Consider the following 22,816-nt stretch of genomic DNA (forward strand, 5'->3'; position numbering starts at 1 on the left):
AGCTGGCGTTTCCCACCCTTCAACTTCGATTTTCCTCACATAAACGTTTCTGCCTCACATTTCCTGTTTCTGGCTGCTAACGGCTCAGGGTTGACAAAGCGTCACATTTTCTCAGACAGGTGCCATCCTCCCTTCACATTTTGGGTGCTTTGCCTTATTTTGTATTTTTTGTATAGTGTCTTTATAACGACACTCTCAATCTTAACAGAGCTAATCAGAGGGTCCCTTGGGTTTCCCAATAACGTTAATTCACTCTAAAGGATTGAGTAACGTACACTGAATTTATTTACTGCTGTAACTTCACTTCAAAGTGGCTTACAAGGCCAAGTACAGTAGTGTATGCATTACTACACAAATGGAGCACAGGCTAGTGACGTGAATCACTTGGGGTCTTAAACGGGTCACTGGGTAGGACGGCACAGACAGCCTGGTGTTTTCCAGTCCAACTCTTTGGCTGAGTCTCACCACTGATATTAGTCGACAGTCCATCCTACTGCGTGGGTCAAACACTGGATTAAAACATGGATCCAAACCAGCCATCAATTCTCCCCTTCTTAGTCCACCTCAGGGTCACTTAGAGCTGGCGGTGAGCCCAGACTGTCAGGTACAATAGGAAGCAAATGCTGTGCTGGTTTTATTCAACAAGAAGTATGACAAAAAGAAATAACACTGTGCATTTCCTTAAGCCTCTTGTGTGTCATCGTCAGCTTCATCCTCCGAAGTGTCAGAGTCTTCCTCTGAACTGTCCCCACTGACGCTGCTGTCACTTTCGGTGCTGCTGTCATCATCACTGTCTTCACTACTGGATTCATCTGTGCTTTCATGTTCATCCTGCTCTTGCTCTGAAAAACAAACCACATTTTATAAGAACATCTGTCTTTTAGATTAGAACCAAGAGAAGTTTTGGTTTTGTGTTTTCTTTAGGTTCACAAAATTAGAAACTGACAATTTTTGGTTGTGAGCCCACTTTCTTGATTTTTCCTTAAGAGTGTCCTTAACATATTCACATTTGCATTTATTCATTTAGCAGATGCTTTTTATCCAAAGCAATTTACAAATAAGGTCAACGTAACTGTGTCAACATCAGTTAGGGGTCTGTTCTCAAACAAGTGCTACAAGAAGAGGGTACAAAAGATGATACTGGTACTTTAGACCCATTAGGGTGCGGGTGTCGAACTCCGGGCCTGGACGGCCGCAGTGGCAGCAGGTTTTCATCCTAACAGTTGACCAGTTTTCACTGCTGAATATCTCCTTTTCCCTTCATTTTCATAGCCCTGTTTTTAAGGATTCAGTCCCCTCAATTCTTTTCTTCATTAAATGGCAGCCAAACAGAAATGAGACGGGAAACAAGCCAACAGATGACCAGCTACATTGGGGCTTCCAACTCCAATCAATTTCACTCCAACTAGTTCCTTAATGAGAAGTCAATTCTGGCTGTTAATTAAAGCCGTTGTTTAATTCCACGGCTTACTGCTGCTCTCATTCTGCTACAGCAGACATTTCCCAAAGTGTTGATTTTCTGTTTCTGATTATTGACCTGACAGACCAACCTTACCAAGACCATCACCTTTCTTTATGTTCAGATAATGTGGTTAGCTGGTTACCTGTTTGTTCGTTTTGTGTCACATTATAGATAGATAGATAGATAGATAGATAGATAGATAGATAGATAGATAGATAGATAGATAGATAGATAGATAGATAGATAGATAGATAGATAGATAGATAGATAGATAGATACTTTATTAATCCCAATGGGAAATTCACATTCTTCAGCAGCAGCATACTGATACAATAAATAATATTAAATTAAAGAATGATAATAATGCAGGTGAAAAACAGACAATAACTATGTATAATGTTAAATATTAACGTTTACCACCCCGGGTGGAATTAACTAAGGGATCTAATCTGAGCCGAGTTAATTAAAACTAAGGCAAAAGTTAATTAGCAGCAAAACCGGTCACTAATTAAGAAGATGGTTAGAATGAAAACCTGCAAGCATTGCGGCCCTCCAGGACCGCATTCTGGTTATGCGCCCCGGGGGCACTTGACGGCAAGGTTCCTTTTCACCTTTCATAGTTCTTCCCCCAGTATGGCGAAATCCCCAAATTCCCCCCTAACTCGTTGAAATGACAGAGTGTCCACGTGTCTAATTCAGCAAGGGGGTCCCAATCCCCGCTTCCTGAAATGTTCTGGTGTCCGTGTGCGAAATCACCTCCCCACTCTGCTCGATGAAATGATACGTGTGTTTTCGCACTTTGAAATCATTATGGGAGAAAACCCCAACAAACCCTGAGTCCCCACTGAATGCCCGCATGCAGGGTGTCCGTGTGCTTCATTATTTAAAGTGTGATCAACTCCCTACTAAGGAGCTCTGCTCATTAAGTTACCCTATGGCCTGTGTGTTGGGGGTTTTGGGGGGGGGGGGTGTGGTGGTGTCTTACTGTAATTCAACCTTCTTTAGACTTCATAAGTAACTAACCATCAAACAAATTAAAGCACAAGACTACACTGATGAGGCAAAGCATTATTTGCAATCCCATATGAAGCGAATGATATCAACTTGTGACGATGCGGGATTGCTCCACGCTCCCATCGTCCTTCCGGGAGCCCTGAACCCGACACCATCGGCAATGTCACCGATGAACTTGGCAGTGAGGCACAACAAAGCAAGGGGATGGTGCAAAAAGTGCGAAGTGCTTTTATTAAAAGCAACACAAATCAAAACTGTCCAAATAAATACTGCAGTGTATTCAATAGTCTTCAAATAAATAATCCATTAAAATGGGTGAAAGGTGGAGGTTAAAATCCAATAGAAAAAAAAATCTTTTAAAAACAATGAGGTTAAAACAATGGATAGAAGCAGTCTCTTAAAATCCAAAGCACGGTGCCTTCTTCTTTCTACCTGGCAGCTCCCCTGCTTCTCCCATCGGGCTTCGCATCAGGGGAGTTGCCCTACCTGCAGGTGCAGTTGCCTTTCACACTGGTCCGGTAGCCCTCCGATCCCTGGCTTCGTCGGGCTTCATCCGGACCGAGACTTGGGTTGTTTCCTCAGCGGTCAGGGTGCTCACACTGGGGCTAATCCAGCCCAAAGCCTCCACGACTGCCGCTGACTTTCGATGGCCAGTCGCCTTCAATATTGGTCACTCCAGCTCCGTGAACGCTCAGCTGGAGCGACCGCTTTCTTCAGCCCCACCGAGTGTCGGCCAAACACTCCTCTGCAGGGGCTCACCTCCTAGCTGCCTGCCTTTGCTCCATCGAGCCTGCTCTCTCTCTCTCTTGCACCAGCTATCCTCTCCCTGCTTCCTGTCGCCTTCTTCCCTGCAAACTCCGTCACTTTCTTTTCTTTCTTTTTTTTTTCTTTTTTCCCCCCTACTAGCCGCCTCGCGCTTCTATATATCACGGGGACGTGGATCAGCTGTGGCAATCAGCATCTCCTGGGAACAATTGTGGATGTGGATGACACCTCACCTGTGCACTTAAGCGAGGTTCGCCCGCATCACAAATTCCCTGAGAACTGACCCGCCACACACACCACACCCCCTCACTAAGCTGCAAGTGCAGCGATTATTAATTTAAAAAGTGGCCCTGTTAACTTGAGCTGTGGACCTGCTACATCACACAACTATCTCGTTGCGACAGTCCGGGTTAGCTCCACACTCCTTGTTAAATTTGGGAGCTTCTTGAACCTGGACTGTTGATAGTTGTGCACGGAGATGAGCCTGGCAGATGAAGACACTCACATGCTGCAAACAAAGTGATAAGTGCTTTTATTAAGAGTAATTCAAAACAAAGCAAAAACAGTGCAGTGATTCAAAGTCTTCAATAAATAACCCATATAATTAAGTGAAAATTTGTGGAAGTTAAAAACAAGTCAATAAATACTTCATATAATCGAGGTTAAAAACTTCAAATCCAGAGACAGATATTTAAAATCTCCCGAACCCCTATGCTTCCTTTTAAAATCCACATCTCCTTCTGACAGATGCAGTCATTCGTCAATACCTGACTCGGGTCCCCATTGCCAGTCTGTCGGCATCCTTGGGGTGCTACGCTGAGCCAAACACACGTCTCCTGTTGCCAGTCCCTCAGATCTCAGCAGGGATGACGCCACATATCGTGTTGCTCCTACTCCCTTGAATTGCCCTTCTTCAGCCCCTGTCTCTTCGCCCTGATATTCGCACCTGACCACCTGCCTCTGCTCCTCTAGCATGGGCTCTTTTGTGGTCCTGCTTCTCTCTCTCAAGTTTTCCCTCCCTTTAACCTCCATCTTTCTTTCTTCCATTCTGCCTATCGTTCTCTGTCGTCTCTCCTCCCTTCCATTCCCCCTCTTATATTGGCTTGCCTAACTGGGTGCAGATGTGTTACACCACTACACGTAAGTGTGATCAGCCAGGCACCCCAATCATTCCTGCAGCGAGAAACGCTTGCACACACCCGCCATTGATTGGAGCCTGCACTCCCCGAGTTTTGATTATTTATTTAAAATCGCACTTCGCCACGGACCATTCATCACACTTGTAACAATGCCGCATGTCAAGGTCAGGGTCATAATAGATGGTAAGCTGACATGAGGTACTCGTACTCAACGTATTGAATGAAGATTATAAGGGCAAGTGTAAAGACTGGAATAACTTTGATTACTTCCACACAACTATGCATTTTTAAATAAAAATTATCTCTGTCCATGCTAGCGCTTTTTATACACAAAAGTGTTTCTGTCCACACAAGCATGACTGATAAAATAGATATTCACCTACACTGGGCATGTGCATGTTGGCGGAAAAATCCTTGAAGAGCTGGTAATCACCGATATACACACACACTGCTGGCCAGCAATTACTGTAATCTGAAAACTACAGCGACCACTAAATTATTTGCCTTTTACGCATGTATACAGCCTGGCAACTGTACAAAAACACAATGTAGATGCATACTGGTAAGCAACACACCAAGAGGCATGGAAAGCAGCTCCTCTATGTCTGCTATGTCGGAATAGGATTTTCTAATGGGATGGATGGCCAATCAGGGAAAGAGACATTCAGTGCGTTTACATGCACACACATAATCGGATTGAGGTGAATAACCCAGTTATGACAAAAAACAGAAATTTCGAATTTCTTAATATCCCACGTTTACATGCGTTTTCAAAAATCAACGTTTTCGCTCATCCACATTATAATGTTGAGGTGCTGTTTCCAGTAGTATCCATTTTCAGGGAGTTGAAAACACTGGGGTAGCGTGGATGAAGTGTGAAAACGCAGACAAAGGTCTGCACTTTTGAAATGAAAACTTAGTAGTATGGACAGGGTCTTGACTCTTTTAAGGCTAATTTTTTTTTTTCATTTTTGTCCCAGTGCTGAATATTTATCTGAAAAGCACACAAAGCAATGGTTTCTATTATACATCAACATAAGGTACTTATTTATGACAAATGTCATTCTGTTTTATGTTCCATGATCCCTTACAGGATTTAAATTCCCATCCTTATTACATACCTGTTGGTCTCATCCAGAGGTGGGTAGTAACAAGTTACATTTACTCCGTTACATTTACTTGAGTAACTTTTTAAAAAAATTGTACTTCTAAGAGTAGTTTTACTGCAGCATACTTTTTACTTGAGTACATTTGTGAAGAAGAAACACTACTCTTACTCTGCTACATTGGGTAACACTCGACTCGTTACTTTTTTCCATTTACACATTAGATATGCTATATTTTTGCCACAGAGAAGCTGCCAGTGGATCTACTGCATGACTGTTTCACCAGTGAGACGTAACAACAATAATCACATGACTCCGTTTCACCAATCAAACGTAGCAACAATAATCACATGACTCTCTTTCACCAATCAGACGTAGCCATGCAGCCACATGACCACACACAAACTTCCTGCATCTGCAGCCTGTGAGAGATTTTTAGTCATGCGGGGCTCCTGTTCACTGCTAAACGGTCACAGCTTCACTGCAAGAACCCTGAAGGCCAACTCCTGCTGAAGCTTAACCATCACTACACTGAGTGAAGACCAAGCACATTTTAACCAAACATGCACTGACACAGACAGTCAAGGTAAAGTGAGACTTCTTGGACGTGCACATGCTGCCTTGTTCTAATGTTATTTTCTATCAGCCGCGCTATTTGGAGGGCAAGTGAATATGCAGTATTATACGGTCAGTGTACAGTATATCTTGTCACTGTAAGTAGTTTGCACTGTTCAAACATACATGTCACCTACTGTAGGTACTGGCTTCAAAAGCTCTGTTATGATAAACTGAGATTTGGAAATTTGTGTTATTTGTGTATTTTTATTTTGTAATGTTATTTATTTTTACTCATTTTTTATTTTATTATTTGGAAATAGCAGAATTTGCACATTATTTTATATTTTTGTCTGTCTTAATACAACATTTCTAAAAAATAAATAATTTATTATAATCAAACAGTTACTCAGTACTTGAGTAGTCTTTTCACAAAAATACTTTTTTACTCTTACGTGAGTCATTTTTTGGATGACTACTTTTTACTTCTACTTGAGTAATATTATTTTGAAGTAACGCTACTCTTACTTGAGTACAATTTTTGGCTACTCTGCCCACCTCTGGTCTCATCACTCATAAGCTAAAAGGCACTTTCTGGAATAAAAAACAGCTTGAAGTAGTCAAGTGGCTGGTAATCCGTAGTGTCCACTAGTGCGCCATGTTGTTTGATGAAGACCAGTAGCCAGCTTGCCTCCGACAGATTTACATCTGTGTGGTCCTCCCAGGGTGAATGTTGCCGTAGGTGCATCAGCTATATGTGTGTGTCCAGCACTATGATCAGCTGGGCACCAATCACCTGATGCAGGTACCTGTCTTTCATTTTTAATTTCCAGATTTTTTGCATCAAAATCGAAGTTCAATAAGTCAGAGTCAGCAATAATACGCAATAAATAAATAAATAAATAAATAAATAAATAAATTAAAAAAATGCATGGAGTATTTTGCTTTGTGCATTCACTTTGCTCTCTTCCCCAATGTCAATGCCATTCTAAACATTGTTTACTCTATGCTGCTCATACACAAGCAGGGATTCAATGCCAAGTTAACAAGTCTAACAGTCCTCTACCAAAGAGGATCTTACCCATAACATAACGGTGAGTTTTAGCGACATTTACAGCTTTTTTTCACCCTTGACCCATTGTGTTGACAAAAGTTCACGTCCGTCCTAAAAGAGTTAATAAGGGTCAAACCATTATCCCCAGATAGTTGGGCCAGAGCATTCCCGAAATGGGAAGGCTTGTGGGATGCTCATGGTCAGGCATGGCGAGTACCTCCTGACAGTGATCTGAGGAGAGAAGACCTACAAACTGCCAAGATGGTGTTGGAAGGCCAAGACTCATCTATGCGAGAAGTCAACAAAAGCTAACAAAGGGTAAAAGGGTATATAGAGAGTTTGTAAAGGGTAATAAAAAGGCAAATAAAGGGGCAGCCTCTTAACAGAAGGGTAACTTTACAGTTTTATTAGAGGAGTAACGTGTCACGACACACACTGCATCACACTCTGCCGTGTATGGGGTCAGTCAGATTACTCACGCTAACCACTGTCCACCGTCAAAAGCACCTATAATTTGAATGTGAGTGTCAGAACTGGACCTTGGATCAATGGGAGGAGGTCTCCTAGTCCACTAAATCCATTTTCTGTTGCATCATATGGATGACCGATGTTTGTGTGTGTTGTTTACCTGGGGAAGAGACAGCACCAGTATGCACTGCTGGAAGAAGACAAGCCGGTAGAGGGAGTGTGATGGTTAAGGCAAAGTTCTGGGAAAACCAGACATACCTTTTATGGCAACAGAATTTCCCTGATGAAAGTGGCACATTTCAGCAGAATGATGTGCATTGGCACATTGTACAGATTGAAGAACATGATGAAGAGTTCAAGGTGTTGCCCTGGCCTCCAAACTCCTTGGATCTCAATTCAATTGAGTGTCTCTTGGATGTTACAAGTCGGGTATGCTGCAGAGCTGGAGGATCTGCTGCTAAAGTCCTGGTGCACCATACCCTGTGACACCTTCAGAGGTCTTGTAGAGTTCATGCCTTGGTAGGTCAGAGCTGTTTTGGTGGCCACGTAGTGATGCAACAACATCATCTCATTGTGACACTTAGTATAGTGCCTTTTTGTGCTGAAGATCACTCCAAAGCCCCTTTCAGATGCAGTATACCCTTTTCCATATTTCTACATGGCATATGCTGTCAGGGGAAGTATCTCGCTGAGGGCTGCAAAGTTAAGTCCATGGTATGGATTCAGCTTGCACTGCTGAGGTTTTGTATAGTGCCTTAAAGCCAAACACTCTGAATATACAGCCACCTAGGCCATCTATATTTTCTATAATTACCTTCATATAGCACCCCTCTCAAAGCAAAATAAGAGTACAAATTAAAGTAAAATAAAATAAAATTGAACACAATTCAGCGTGATGGATTCAGAGGAGTTGACTGAACTGACTACAGTAGATCTGAGAATAGAAATGACAATACAGAAGAATAAGTTGGCGCAGAGTTAGAGAATAAAGTTGCTGCATAGGACAGGATAGGAGGAGAAGAAAGGAGTGTTGTTTAGTGTAATTTAAATGTGACCACCAGTGGAACTTCATGGACAGACCGACCCAAGGACGGAAACCATCAGAGTGGATAAGCCTCAAAGTTAAATGAGCAGTGGAACCACCGATGGTCTCCATCCAGCCTGACAGAGATTGAAAGGATCTGTAGAGAAGAACAGCAGGAAATCCAAAAACCCAGATGTGTGAAGTTTGTTGTGTCAAATCCAAGAAGGCCCCAGGGAGGAATCGCTGCCAAGAACTCCAGCTGTTTACTCTGGAAAAGTTCTGAATACTTGTGTCCATTGGATAGTTCACTTTTTTTAGTTTTTAATTTGCAAAAAAAAAAAAAAATGATAAAACTATGCTTTTACTTTGTCATTCTGGAGTTTTGATTGTTGCTTGATGAGGGAAAAAATAATTTAAATGATTTTATAGCCAGACAGCAACATAACAAAATTTGTAAAAAGAGAAGGAGCCTGGAGACTTTCTGATGACGCTGTAGGTGCAGTACAATTGTTTTCATATTTTTCTCATGGCCTCGTGGAGTCACTCGCTGAGGATACATAGTAAGCCAGTGGGGCTGATTGAACCAGCGAACAGCATCCTCACACACTCTTCATGTAAATAACAATAATTCTTTGCATTTATATAGTGCTTTTCTCACTACTCAAAGCGCTTAGCAATTGCATGTTAAGGGCCTTGCTCAAGGGGCCAACAGAGCAGAGTCCCTTTTGGCATTTTATGGGATTCGAACCGGCAACCTTCTGAATGCCAGTGCAGATCCCTAGCCTCAGAGCCACCATTCCGCAGTAGTGTACAGTACTACTGTAGAAGTCTATCTCATGAAGTCACTCATTCAGGGCAAATTAATAATAAAAATACATATGTAGACAGGAAAGGCACTATATCACAGATAGATATACATGTGAAAGGCACTATAGAAAAGGCATGATATAACAGATTGATAGACAGATTGATAGGAAAGTCACCATATTGTATATAGAGAGACAGTAAAGGCAACATATCACACATAGACAGATACATAGATAGAGAGCAAGGGCACTATATCACAGATAGATAGGAAAGGCACTATATCATATATAGATAAAAAGATAGATAGGAAAGGTGTCATATTATATACAGACAAATAAATAGGAAAGGCGCCATATCACACATAGTGTGAAGGATGGGTGGCATCTTTACCTGGCCGGTACACCTCCTTAAAGGAAGGACAGGAGGAGATGGCTACTGAAGGGTGCTAAATCTCCCGAATTGCTACTTGGCAGCCCCCATGGGTTGGAACAGCGTCTCGGATTCCCACAGGTCTATATGGGAATTGGTATTTTTTGGCTTAGCCCTGTTGGGTTCTGGGTATACCACCAGGGGGTGTTGCAGGAATTGTGGAGCCCTCATATGTAGAACTTCTGCCTTACCTGGAAGTGCTACCAGGTCACATGCAGCACTGGAAGTACCCCCAGGATTCTGAATAAAAGGAATCGCCTCATTTCTTTTGGGGAGCCAGAACCAGAAGGAGGAGTACAAAGATTGCCAGAGAAGGAGTGGAGTTGGAAGAGAAAGAAAGAGAGAATGCCTAAAAGACAGAAGGCAAAGGGCTGTGTATCTTGTGCTTACTAGTTCTTATTGTACTGTGCTGTAGAGGGAATGAAAGAAAAATATTTCCCCCTTGTAAATAAAATTTGCGAATTGTTGCACTGTGACTGCTGTGTTCGGGTGTTTGAGGAGCCGTGTGCCCCACGGTGGGCACCACTGATAGATTGATCTTTATTTGTCAAAGGAGGGAAGTTTAGCAATTTAATAAGCATATACTAAAAACTAAATGAAGTGTTATATATCAGAACAAAATAGCTGTAAATCAGTAAGGACCCACTTCAGACCAAAACACCAAGTCTTTGTCCTGGTGCATGTTGGGTAACATGTCAGCATGGCTCTGTGATTGACAGAGAGGTTCACATCTTAATCTTTATGGAAGGATGTTTTGACATATGGGAATGAAAGCTGGATTGATTACTGGCACTGCACGCTACATTCTGAGCACTTTAATTCTCCTCTAGATGGCAGCACTAATTTGCTGGATTTCAAAGCCTCAACTGCTGCTGTACCTTACACCAGAGTGATCTTGCAAACATTGATTCAAGCAGAGCAGATGTAATTTGGGGATTTCTCATTTGTGGCATGGCAGCATGGTGGTGCAGTAGTTTACCGCTGTTGCCTCAGGGATCCATCATCCCAAGTCTTGGTCTTCAGCCCAGTTGCTATCTGTGTGGGTTTTGTACATTCTCTCCATGACTGTGTGGGTTTTCATTTTTGGACTCCCATGTTCACAAAGGGGTGGCACGGTGGTGTAGTGGTAGCGCTGCTGCCTCGCAGTAAGGAGACACGGGTTCGCTTCCTGGGTCCTCCCTGCGTGGAGTCTGTATGTTCTCCCCGTGTCTGAGTGGGTTTCCTCCGGGTGGTCCGGTTTCCTCCCACGGTCCAAAGACATGCAGGTTAGGTGGATTGGCGATTCTAAATTGGTGTGTGTGTGTGTCCTGCAGTGGGTTGGCGCCCTGCCTGAGATTGGTTCCTGCCTTGAGCCCTGTGTTGGTGGGATTGGCTCCAGCAGACCCCCGTGACCCTGTGTTTGGATTCAGCGGGTTGGAAAATGGACGGATGGGTGTTTGCAAAGATGAGCAGGCGTGGACTGGCCATTCTAACCTGGACCCTGTTGGGGTGTTAGGAGTGGGCCTGTACTGAACTGTAGCAAAATTTCTTATAAAAATACGAAAAAGAGGCAAAAATAAAGAAAAAAAAGATCAAGAAGTAAGGTACTGTAGATAAAAAAGTTAAAAAACCCAACAAAGGCCAAAGATGAATAAACCTGATCGCTAAAGCCCAAAACAAACTCAAAATCTTTACTCGAAACATCTTGCTATGTCCTGACTCCCTTATTAGTTTCACCACAATATCCACCATATTGGATGCTGGACAAATCAGTGATTTCACACCATTGTTGTGATGATTCCACAACTTCCAGTTCTTCATTGTGGGCATTGCTACCATTAAAAAGATACAAAACTGTGGCACCACAAATCAAATTGGTGCTACTGTAAAACAAATATGTATTGTGTCCTAATGTTAAAAAATATGAACACCTCCAAAATAAAACTACAAGTCTCAAAAGGTGTGCAGAAAACTTCCAAATCATAACACAATCATCAAGTAGTTCCTACCTTGTGCTAGTGTGGTGATGATAGACTTCAGGCTCCATGACTGCAGACTGGATTAAAGGCAACTGGGAATGTTAGGTTATGTTGTACGCACCATCTATGGTCCTACACCTTCCATTTGAGGTTTAAAGATTGTTGGGGAAAAATTGTTTAGGAAGTCTGGAACAAACTACCGAGTTATGTGGTTGAAGAAGAAACCATGACAACCTCTAAGAAGTATCAGGAAGTGACTAGTGGGTGGAGAGAAAAAGTGCAATGCTATTTCTATTTTATCCCTTATAGCTCCACTAACCATTAGTGACAACATAACAATACACTCCATAGCTCTATCACTTGTAAGTAAACAATATGAAATCTATGTCAAAGTTATCGTATGTAACATGTATTACCTTAACCTAAAACTACAAAATGTCAACAAAAGTTCAGAAGAAATATTTCCATTACTTAGTTCCATAGTGAACTTTGTGAGCTGGAATGTCAAAGGTCTCAATTAAGAATTAAAGAGAAAAAAAGAAGTACCAGGATGGGTTGTTAGGACAGTTTAGTTATTAACTAAGCAAATGAGGCTGATGGACTGAATAGTCTCCACTCATTTGTCAAATTTCTTATGTTCTTATGTAACTGACCACATGTCAATGGGACATCAAGATTGATTGACCTTGTTTGGCACAACTTTCCAACAGGACAATGCCTGAGCACACAGAGACATTGGAACTTGTTCTGGGCAGTTGTGATCCCTAGGTTCCTCTCTGTTAGAGCATGTATGGGACATTCTGGGGGGCCAATAAGCATGTGCTACATGTACCCTGTGGACTACTGACTTCCTAAAGGGACAGTTGGGCAATGCTTGATTGGATCTGCCTCAGAATACCAACCAGTGTCTGTGTCACTCCTTGCCATAACACCAAGTTACCTCTTAGGCTAGCAAAGGGTTTTATCTAACAATAATGACGATGTTCTGGACCAAGATGTTGTTCTTCATTTACTCTTGAGATGTGCACCCATATTCACACAAATCAAGCTACTTCCTACAAGTTCAACTGCAGTACTCATTTTTGTTACAGTCTGGATGTCCACCCACACATCAGAATCCATCTTAAGTTTTAACCTCCTTAGTGTTATATGTATCCCTGAAAAACGAGTAGAAAACGTTTTTTTAACCAGAAAAATGTTATTATGTGCAACAGAAACTTGTAAATACCAACACATCTACATAAATACTGTAAGAAAGGTACATCGAGTGTCCAGTGCTGTACTGATGCCAGTACACGTTCATTGTGTGACATGTTTTGAGACGGTCCCCAACGCACAGCTCAATGTCACAATCAGGAGAGTAGCAGCATGTTTCTCTGCACACTTTTCTTATATTTTTTCTGTTGCTTCCACATGAGTGGATTGAATGTTAGTGCTCAATTCGCACAACTAATGTGCCCCATGTGTGGGCTACCATAGTGTAAGGCTTTGTGACTTCCACATGTCCCATGGCATAGACACCGATAGTTACCACATTGTGGATGGTGCTTAGGGGGCTACCGTATTACTTGTCTTTGCACTCGATCACAATTATGTTTCATTTATCACACAGCTACTGTCGCACCATGCTGAAGCTCCACACAAGCAAATATTATGGCGGTTTGGTCGTAACGTGCTTTATCATGCATTTCTGTGTCAAGGTCTGATGACAACAACAACATTTATTTATATAGCACATTTTCATACAAAAGATGTAGCTCAAAGTGCTTTACATGATGAAGAAAGAGAAAAAAATAAAAAATAAATAAGAAAATAAAATTAGGGAACACTAATTAACACAGAATAAAAAGAAAGGTCCAATGGCCAGGGAGGACAGAAAAGGACCGATTCACATTGTCATCTCTATCGCTCAGTTTGAACAATGGTTCAGTTTCAGTTTGTTCAAAAACCGCCTTTAAGGCTTTTCATTTGCCATTGGGTTTTTCAATAAAGGCTCCGCCCCCTCATGAATATGTGGCAAATCGGCTTAAAGTATTCATGATTTTTTGCAACATGATGTTATTTCATCCACTAAATAACAACTGAATACTGTCCTGAAAGTTAATCGGGCTTACACATGTAATGCAGATCATTACACGACACCCCGAGTCTGGCTTGGGAATAACCATATTCACGCAGAATTCTGAGTCCAAGTCACGCTCGGGGTTAACACCAAGGACGTCAGCTTTATGGCCACAGGTCAGCACTGAACACATGGGCGGAACAAACCATGAAGGGGGAGCCCATTAATTGAAGGGCAGTACACACCCATAAACTGGGAGGTTTCCTCATGCGGAAAACATGCAGCATATCACATTTTAGAAAAACTTACTGAACTCCTCTGTGGACTTGTGAATAAGTGGCATCAGTAGAATTGACTTTACCGGTATGGTGTAGCACACATATATTACGCAGCTGCAGAAACTAAACGCAGATGTATGGACGAGGCCTGAGGCAGCAGTATGAATATATCACAAATGTTAAATGGGAACTAAGAAAAAAAATGAAAAAGAAAAATCAGAACTCAAAAAAAAAGCACAACCTAAGCCTTAATCTTTATCTCTGACAAACTACACAAATTTAGAAACCAATTAAAAATCTGACAGTGTTAAGTGCCACACATATTATATATTTATTTATTTATTTTTCACCAAAGCTAATTAAAATATGCAAAAAACATAATCTTTTAATTTTCTCATAAAAATGTAAATTACTTTATTTCAGGGTGCATAATGAGGCAATAGGCTGAATGAAAAAAAAAGCCTTTTTCATGTCAAAAGAATTTTAAAAATGAAACAATACAAATTATGAAACTTTCCTTGAGTTGATTTCTAAGCTTTTAGACGTCGATCACAGTTTGAAAAGTAGAAAGGCTGAGATAACAAACTGTTACAGTGGCTTACCTATCAGTAACTTCGCCTCGATGAGTGGAATAAATTGTTTGGCCTCTGGGTTGTCAGCTTCATAAATAAGAACTGGAAAAACAGAAAAGGAAAGGAAGTTAAAAGAATCTGCCCAATGGCACATCCCAAGGGCATCTGAAAAACACGGACGGCGGAAACACGTGCAAAGCTGCCCACCATGTAAAGAAAGAGCTGTGTCATGTTAGAACAGAAAAAAGAGCAACGATATAAAATGTCGTCCTCCGACAGTCAGGTGTTTTGAAGTGTTGCCATTGTTGTGTCATTACAACATGAACAAGGACCTGCATAAATGCCTAAAATATCAATTAATTTCTCCAAAAATATACTTTAATAAGGGATAAAATACTTCCACTACTACTACCTATAGAAAACAATTTAGACTAAGTAGGCCAAAAGTAACAAAAACAGTATTTTTATTATTATTAATAATAATAATACATTTTATTTATATAGCACCTTTCCCAAGCATATTTTATTAAGCAAATAAAATGAAGGATTGACGCATGGAGAAAATAAAGAATGAAAGAAACACAAAAGGAGGCGATAGATAGATAGATAGATAGATAGATAGATAGATAGATAGATAGATAGATAGATAGATAGATAGATACTATAAACAGAGAGATTGGTTTGAAAGGCAGGCTTTATGATCAATAGACAGGTATACAAATGGTATAAAGGTGATCAGGGTCAGGCCCTGTATCAACAGGTTTGGGAACACATCCATGACAGAAGATCAAGCGTAACCTGCCCTGGCAGGAATACCAGGTGGAGATGAGGGAAAAGGCATTCCTTAAATTAATTGAGGGATGTAAATATAGTGGAAGGAGAAAGGAGATTACACAACAAAAAAAGTGCACATTCCACAGTGCTGTAACTGCTGGCAGCAGGTGGCTGCTATTGAGGTCCTTGCAGGCTTGTCTGGCCTTGGACGGGATCCCTGGGGGTACTAGAGGGAGCTCTGGGAAGTCAACTCCTTAGGTTTTGTAGAGTTATTCCTGACTTAGAGATAACTTCAGAAGAGACTGTAAGTGACCTTAGAACTGATCCAGAAGTTGGAAATAAAAGAGACCAGCGGCCACCGCTTTGGCTAACTTAGAATCAGGAGGAGAGTGGATGAGAGTTTACTTGGCAGGACGAAGGAAAAGACATGAAGCGCAAGAAGGGAGAAAGGTACAAGGTGTATACAGGGGTATTGGTTGGAGTGAAGGGTCTTTTCATTTTGGCTTTGCTATCTCATTTGTTGGGTTTCACCCCCAAAGCCCTGTAACCTTCTTTATTCAGTTGTTAAAAGCCTTCCATCCTTTATATTTTTAGTTTCTTTGGCACTTTTTGGGTTTGGGGACTGAAAGAGTCCCAATCCAATCCTAGGAGACATACAGACAGACAGACAGACAGACAGATAGATAGATAATACTTTGTTTTTACCCAAGGGGAAATTATAACTTTACAGAACTTGAATACAATTAGAAATATAACAAACCACAATCTCCACAAACACTTAAGTACCTCTGGCTAGATTAACAAGAGAGCTGCTGCCATCTGATAGCAGGTTTGTAGACAGCATTAAGATGGGGTCAGATCTGCCCAGTTGTACCACAGGTTTACATTTTAAAGGTATTAACATCTGAATAGAGTAGTTTCAGCTTGATGTGTCCACAGATGGAACATGCTGATAGAAGTTTGTTCCTTTGGTTGAAGTCACCAGTATTCTAGGGTCTGAATGATTCATCCTTAAGAGTGCTGGTAACATTTCTGTTGCAGAGTTAATAAAAATTAACAAGGATGGTATAACGTATCTCCCTGAGCAGTAACCTGGATTTATTCATTGAAGTATTTCAATGTCTGTATCACACATTTTAGTTCTAATTATAATGTGCTCGTTTTCTTCCTATTGCTTATTCACATAGATGTCCAGTCCCTCTCCTCCTTTTTCCACTCTGTCTGATCATATCAGATGAAACCTATCTAGCATTAAAATGTCATTTGATATAAGAAGTTTAAGCCAGTTCTTCACAGGACTCAAAATATCACAACACCTGAAATTGCTGCAACTCGCCACAGGATGTGACAGCTCATCTGACTTATTTAAAAATGGATGATCATTCCTCATTATATGGAGGCCAGCAGATCTGAATCCTTTCCACCTTACTTTTATCCTCACTCCAGATCTTTGCTGTTTGTATCCTTGGATGATAAAGTGTCACAGAGCTACTTAATCACAGTTGTAGCAGCTCCAGTAAAGTAATCTTGTTTCCCATCTGGGCCTACTCACATAGGAGACTGAACTCATGACACACCCGTGTGGATGTCTAACGCATTAACCCACCACACCATGCACCTGGTAGCCTTCCTTATTGCCTGCAATATCCTTTTAACACCTCTGACCTCTCCTCCTCCATCAGTTGAGTGCTTGTCATGGACTCTCCTCCCAACTTCACACTCCCAATACAGCTGGCTGGAGTGAGCTTCTAAGCTAAGGATGTGTAGTAATTTCAGAGGACAACCTTGGAGAATACCTCCCGTGTAATATGGGCTGTGCAGAAGTTACCATACATCTAGGCTCCTCTCAAGCAGCCCCAGGTGCTGCTGCACATCTCAGCCGAAATTCCATAATAAATGGCCCAGGAACACCCAGGAAGCACACATAGCACCCTGCTGACACTTATGGGATTGAGGAATCATGTCACCCTCTAGTTGGTATTTTACACAATTATTGGGCCCCTAACAATGGAAGTCCATTTCCTGTATCCCATTGCATGAAGTGCTGCTCACAACCAGGTCTCTTCACAACGTTAAAATCCACTTCCTGTATACCTGTGTCTTCCCATCTCTGCACTTATCCACACAAATCGAAAAGGGGCACAATTTTTCCATGTGAACTATTTCAGCCATTTAAAATGCATTTGAATTTCTGTTGTTTATGTCAGTAGCCACACCTCATGCACTTCAGAATAAGAGATTCCTCTAAAGCTAAGCATGTTTGGGCCCGGCCAGTACTTGAATGGGAAACCATCTAGGAAAAACTTGAGTTGCTGCTCAAAGGGATGTTGGTGAGGCCAGCAGAGGTTGATCACTCTGTGGTCTGTATGTATAGATCTCCATGCCCCTGTGCAATGACAGTGACACTGTACTCTAAAACTGGTGCCGTCCTTCGGAACAAAAGTAAAACCGAGGTCCTGAATTTCTGTGGTCATTAAAGACCCCTAAGCATCCTTTACAAATAGCAGGGTGTATCCTGATGCCCTGGCTAAATTGCTCACCAATGTCTAATCGTTCTGGCCTCCTAACCATCCCGTCTCTAACCAGCTAACTATGTCTCATTCCTTCACTACCTAATAGCTAATGTCTGGCGAGTGTACACGTGCAAAACTGGCAGCCGTCGCATCATCCAAGTGGATGCTGCACATTGGTGGTAGATGAAGTGACCCCCCCGTCCCTCCACCCCACCAACAACTCTCTATGTAAAGCGCTTTGAGCAGTGAGAAGTTTATTTATAAATCGGCGGTTCAAAGAGCATACTTGACTTTGGGGGTATAGGAGGAAGCACACACAGATGCAGGGAGACATTACAAACTCCACTCATACAGAAACTAGGCATGGAAATCTAATCCTGGATAAGCAGAGTTGCAGTTCTAACCACTGTGAGTAAACCACACTAAAGAAAAATCAACACTGCAAATCCTGCCTCCGTATTGAAAGCCCTTAGGTGAGCATTTGATTGAGGACGCTTCAGCAGATCAGATCACTTACTCATTTGGCACAGCTTATTAGCCAGGGTGTAATTTTCATTCATTACCGCATGAAGAAACTGAAACAGAAAGAACAAAAAAAAAAAAAAAGTTAAGAAATTACAAAAACATATTCTTATGAGTTAATTCTTTCAATTTATTTGTGTTTATTACAAAAGTGAGTAAGGAAAAAAGTATTTATCGCTAGTCCCTTTGGTACAGAAACCTCCAGTAACAATACATGGGGGGGACTCAAACATTCACAGAATTGACCGATAGCACGGGAGCAGGTTGGAGCTGTCGAGTATTTCTCTAGGAATCGCATGCCTGCTGTCCAGTTAGTCAGTCTGCTGAGTGGTATCGTGCTGAGCTGATTGAGTGCGTATTTCTGGTGTTTATTCTACAATCATGCAAATGAATTGCACAATTTTTTCTCCAAGCCACCATGGACGATTTTCAAGCGACAATTACCGTGTTCACATGTGCCTCAATAACCCAATTATTCACATAAACCTGATTTCTAAAATGCCATGTAAATCCTTATTCTAATTAGTGAAATCAGAATATTCTCCTCTCAGAATCCTGATTAACAGAGGTAGGTTTCTCTGCGAATAACCCGATTATGTGGCCACGTAAACACTTAGCCAGGTTACTGTGGCCTGTGCATGTCCGTTGCACTCTTTTAGCCTGCGCATGCATTCCCTTCACACTCGCATTCAGCAGGCACAGGTAGAAATGGCCACAGAATATATTTTCAGGGACAAACAATCGGGTAATCACATTATTCTTTCTCCTGGATGAAATAATCTGTCTTAATATTTCAGAAATTACTAAATTTGTGTTGTTGAGTTGAACGTACAGTACAAAACTCAGCAACACAATCTCTGGAGCAGTAGGGTAAGACGTGAAGAGTATTGTGTGTTACGTAGTTCGATTACTTTTTACAGTAATGAGTAACCTAATGTGATACTTATCTGTGATATTCCATGTAAAGGGAAGGTGATCCCAGCCTACACTCTGGTCATCTGATAGTTCATGAGCTGAATGAGATCAGAGGAGAGCACAGACACAGACCAAAACTGAAGGGTGAAAGGAGCAACTTTATTTACAAGAGTGATGTACAGTAAAAACACAGCAGTGTCAGGGGTGCTTTGTTTCACAGTCCTTCAGCACTGACACTCCATCAAAAGGCAAATAGAAACAAAAAAAAAAAAAAAAAAAAAGTATTTACAGTAAGTACAATGCCCTCCTACAGTCCATGGTACAAAAACTACACACACACACACACAAATAAAGGAAGTCTTCCTACTTTATCCCTGGCTTAGGAAGCTCCTCAAAAGGGAACAAAATATATACAAAAAGAAAAACAATTGTACTAATCCCAAAAAAAAAAACTATCCCCAAATCACGTATGTACATATACCTCCACTAAAACTACCACTTGGAGATGTACACGTGTAGCAGTCCGGTGCCACTCAGATTCACACCGTCAAAGGAACGGTAATTTATTTATTTTTTTGGTGGGAATTCCAGGAATGCACCCAGCTTTGGCCCGACCTGCAATCACTCACAGACAGAAACACAAAATCCAACAAATCAAATAAATCTACTCTCTATATATAAAATCCTAAGCCTAAAAGTGCAACGATTTTATGTGACGTTTGTATGTCACGCTTTAAATCGGCTTATTTTAAAACCTACATATATATTTTTGGTATAATTCTCTTCAGAATTTATCAAACTTTGTGATGTTGTTAGACTTTTAGATTCTTATCAAGAACTCACGTCCCATGAGACGAGACTTTGTGCCAAGAGATTTAACCACACCCGGGGCTGGAAATAAAAGACAAAGAATAGGACACCTGCTGTACAGGCTTTTAAATATTCGAAGCGCTGTGCGAGATGCAGATCATGCGGCACGGCAGCAGCAGCAAGCCAGCAGCTGATCGAGCAAAGAGGAGGTAAAAAAAAAAAAAAAACTGTGCTTGTTTCCCATTGTATAAGAGGGGGTTTTGGAGGAGCGACTGCGTCTCCTTGGGGTGCATTCAGCCCCCCTCTTCACAACGCGAGTGGCACAGATGCGAAGTGGCTGGCGCATAGCACATGCCAGAGGGGTTGGCGAGCGAAGTGAGCAGGGGGCGAACCCCCTAGTAAATCAATAATATATTAAATGGAAAGTGAATATAAACAACAAATAATCCCCTAGGGCAATAACAAATACAACACACAGCAATAAACACCTAACAACAAACACCTACGACAATGTCCATGAATCAGTCCCAATGCAGCAGAAATGGAAGAAGTGGTATGGAAGAAAAGATGACGATCCCGGGAACAGATTTCCGTAAGTAATATAATAAATAATCCTACCGGCAGTCCTGACGCGGCATGGGGTGAGATTTGGGGAGCGCTCCCTCTGATGAAGCACAATGACCAATCCAACACTACTCACACAACAGACAGTCTATATATATCCTTACAGGTTCACAATCCAGGGTATAAATGATATTCCACAGGTGTTATGGTAGATGAGACAAATGGGTGAACAGACAACCGCTTCCTTTGCCGCTTAGCTGGCTCCATTTTAAGATTCCCGCAGGCCCCTCTTTTCCCCAGCAGCTCCTGCATTCTCCTCAAGTGTCCAACTAGGGCAATACCCTCAGGACAGCTGAGAAGTGGAGTCCTTTAAGTTGTAGCACTGCTACACATTTACAAAAAGTATTTACAAAGCGATCAAGAAAAACAACTGCTCCCTCTATAGCTCAGCATGCTGCCAACAACGTATAACTTGAAATCAGAAATGCAGAACATCTGACCAACCACAAGAAACAGGGGTAGGACAGATTTTTCTCTGAGTTAGAATTGTATGCAACTCCTAGGAGTAATTCTGAGATGCTTGATAAATACAGGTACCAATTCCACTTTTTTCTCTCCTTGTCAGATATCACAGTACTCTGCCTCACTTTCATCTCTTCAGGTGTAAATTACTGTATCATAATTATTTCCCCTCATGAACACTAGAGAAAGTTTAAAATGTAGCTGGCTAGAATCTTGGGTCAGTGGACACACAACCATTGCATTTCACATCAGCTGCTTCAACGATACTGACTTCTCGATACAGTATCACCTAATAAAAAACATTTTTAAATTATTAAAAATAATAAAGGCAAAAACTCCAGAATGCCTAGCTATACTACTTACTCCATATACAGAGGATTCAGAAAGTTTTCAGACCCCTTCACTTTTTTACTTTATTGTGTTGCAGAATTAATTTTAAATGAATACATTTGCCATTTTTGCCCATCAATCTACACTGAAGGACCCACAATGACAAAGTGAAGACATGTTTACAGAAAGGTTTGTAAATATATTAAAAATCAAAAACTGACATCACTCATTCATAGAAGCAGTCAGACCCAAGAATTTGAATACATAAATCAGGAGTGAAAGTGAAAAAGAAGTCAGAAACCAGAAAACACACCTAGTGCTAAGGTCTACTTGAATAATGAACTAACTGCCACTAACAAGAATTGAAACGGGGAGTATCCACTGAAGGATAATATACACTATAAAGATGCAAAGATTTTACAGTGCATGTCCCTGGTGTAACGAATGGGGTCATGTGACACATCTCTACCGAAAACAAGACAGTTACGAAATTAATGTTCGCTAAAATGAGAAATAAACCACAAAAACTGAATCCTGGAGTTAAAAAAAAAAAAAAAAAAAAAAAACGTAAATGAGACAAAAATATGTATAAAAAGTACTTAAGATAATTTGTTGCTTTTGAAAGTTCTCCAGTTCTTGACTATCTCACGGTTCTTGCTTTAATTTGATGCAAATTAAATTTGAATGCCAGTTTATGTGTGCTTCCATCTTTTATAGTGGCAACATGATGACATTACATGTAACATCGTTCAACATAACTAGCAAACAACAAACAGTAAAACAGCTCCCGAAACGGCAGCATCCAAAAAAAAGAATTAAGCAAAATGGTAGCATAATCAGGCGGGCACGGTGGCGCAACGGTAGCGCTGCTGCCTCGCAGTTAGGAGACCCGGGTTCACTTCCCGGGTCCTCCCTGCGTGGAGTTTGCATGTTCTCCCCGTGTCTGCGTGGGTTTCCTCCGGGCGCTCCGGTTTCCTCCCACAGTCCAAAGACATGCAGGTTAGGTGGATTGGTGATTCTAAATTGGCCCTAGTGTGTGCTTGGTGTGTGGGTGTGTTTGTGTGTGTCCTGCGGTGGGTTGGCACCCTGCCCGGGATTGGTTCCTGCCTTGTGCCCTGTGTTGGCTGGGATTGGCTCCAGCAGACCCCCGTGACCCTGTGTTCGGATTCAGCG

At 41.5% G+C, this 22,816-nt stretch overlaps 1 protein-coding gene across 6 annotated transcripts in view; it reads right to left on the minus strand.

Annotated features, from left to right (window-relative positions):
• Positions 1-262: 262 nt before the first annotated feature.
• The window catches only part of erich2 (glutamate-rich 2), a 140,009-nt gene continuing 117,455 nt past the window's right edge, over positions 263-22,816 (minus strand). For all 6 annotated transcript variants that reach the window (XM_051930682.1, XM_051930681.1, XM_051930683.1 and 3 more), the window contains 3 exons: positions 18,498-18,555; positions 14,724-14,795; positions 263-842 (listed from right to left, as the gene is read on the minus strand). In XM_051930682.1, coding sequence (XP_051786642.1) covers positions 682-842; positions 14,724-14,795; positions 18,498-18,555 — 291 coding nt within the window. In that variant the 3' untranslated portion in view covers positions 263-681. The remainder of the gene's footprint in view (positions 843-14,723; positions 14,796-18,497; positions 18,556-22,816) is intronic.

The sequence above is a fragment of the Erpetoichthys calabaricus genome, chromosome 8 (genome assembly GCF_900747795.2).
Source record: "Erpetoichthys calabaricus chromosome 8, fErpCal1.3, whole genome shotgun sequence".
Classification (NCBI taxonomy): domain Eukaryota; kingdom Metazoa; phylum Chordata; class Cladistia; order Polypteriformes; family Polypteridae; genus Erpetoichthys; species Erpetoichthys calabaricus.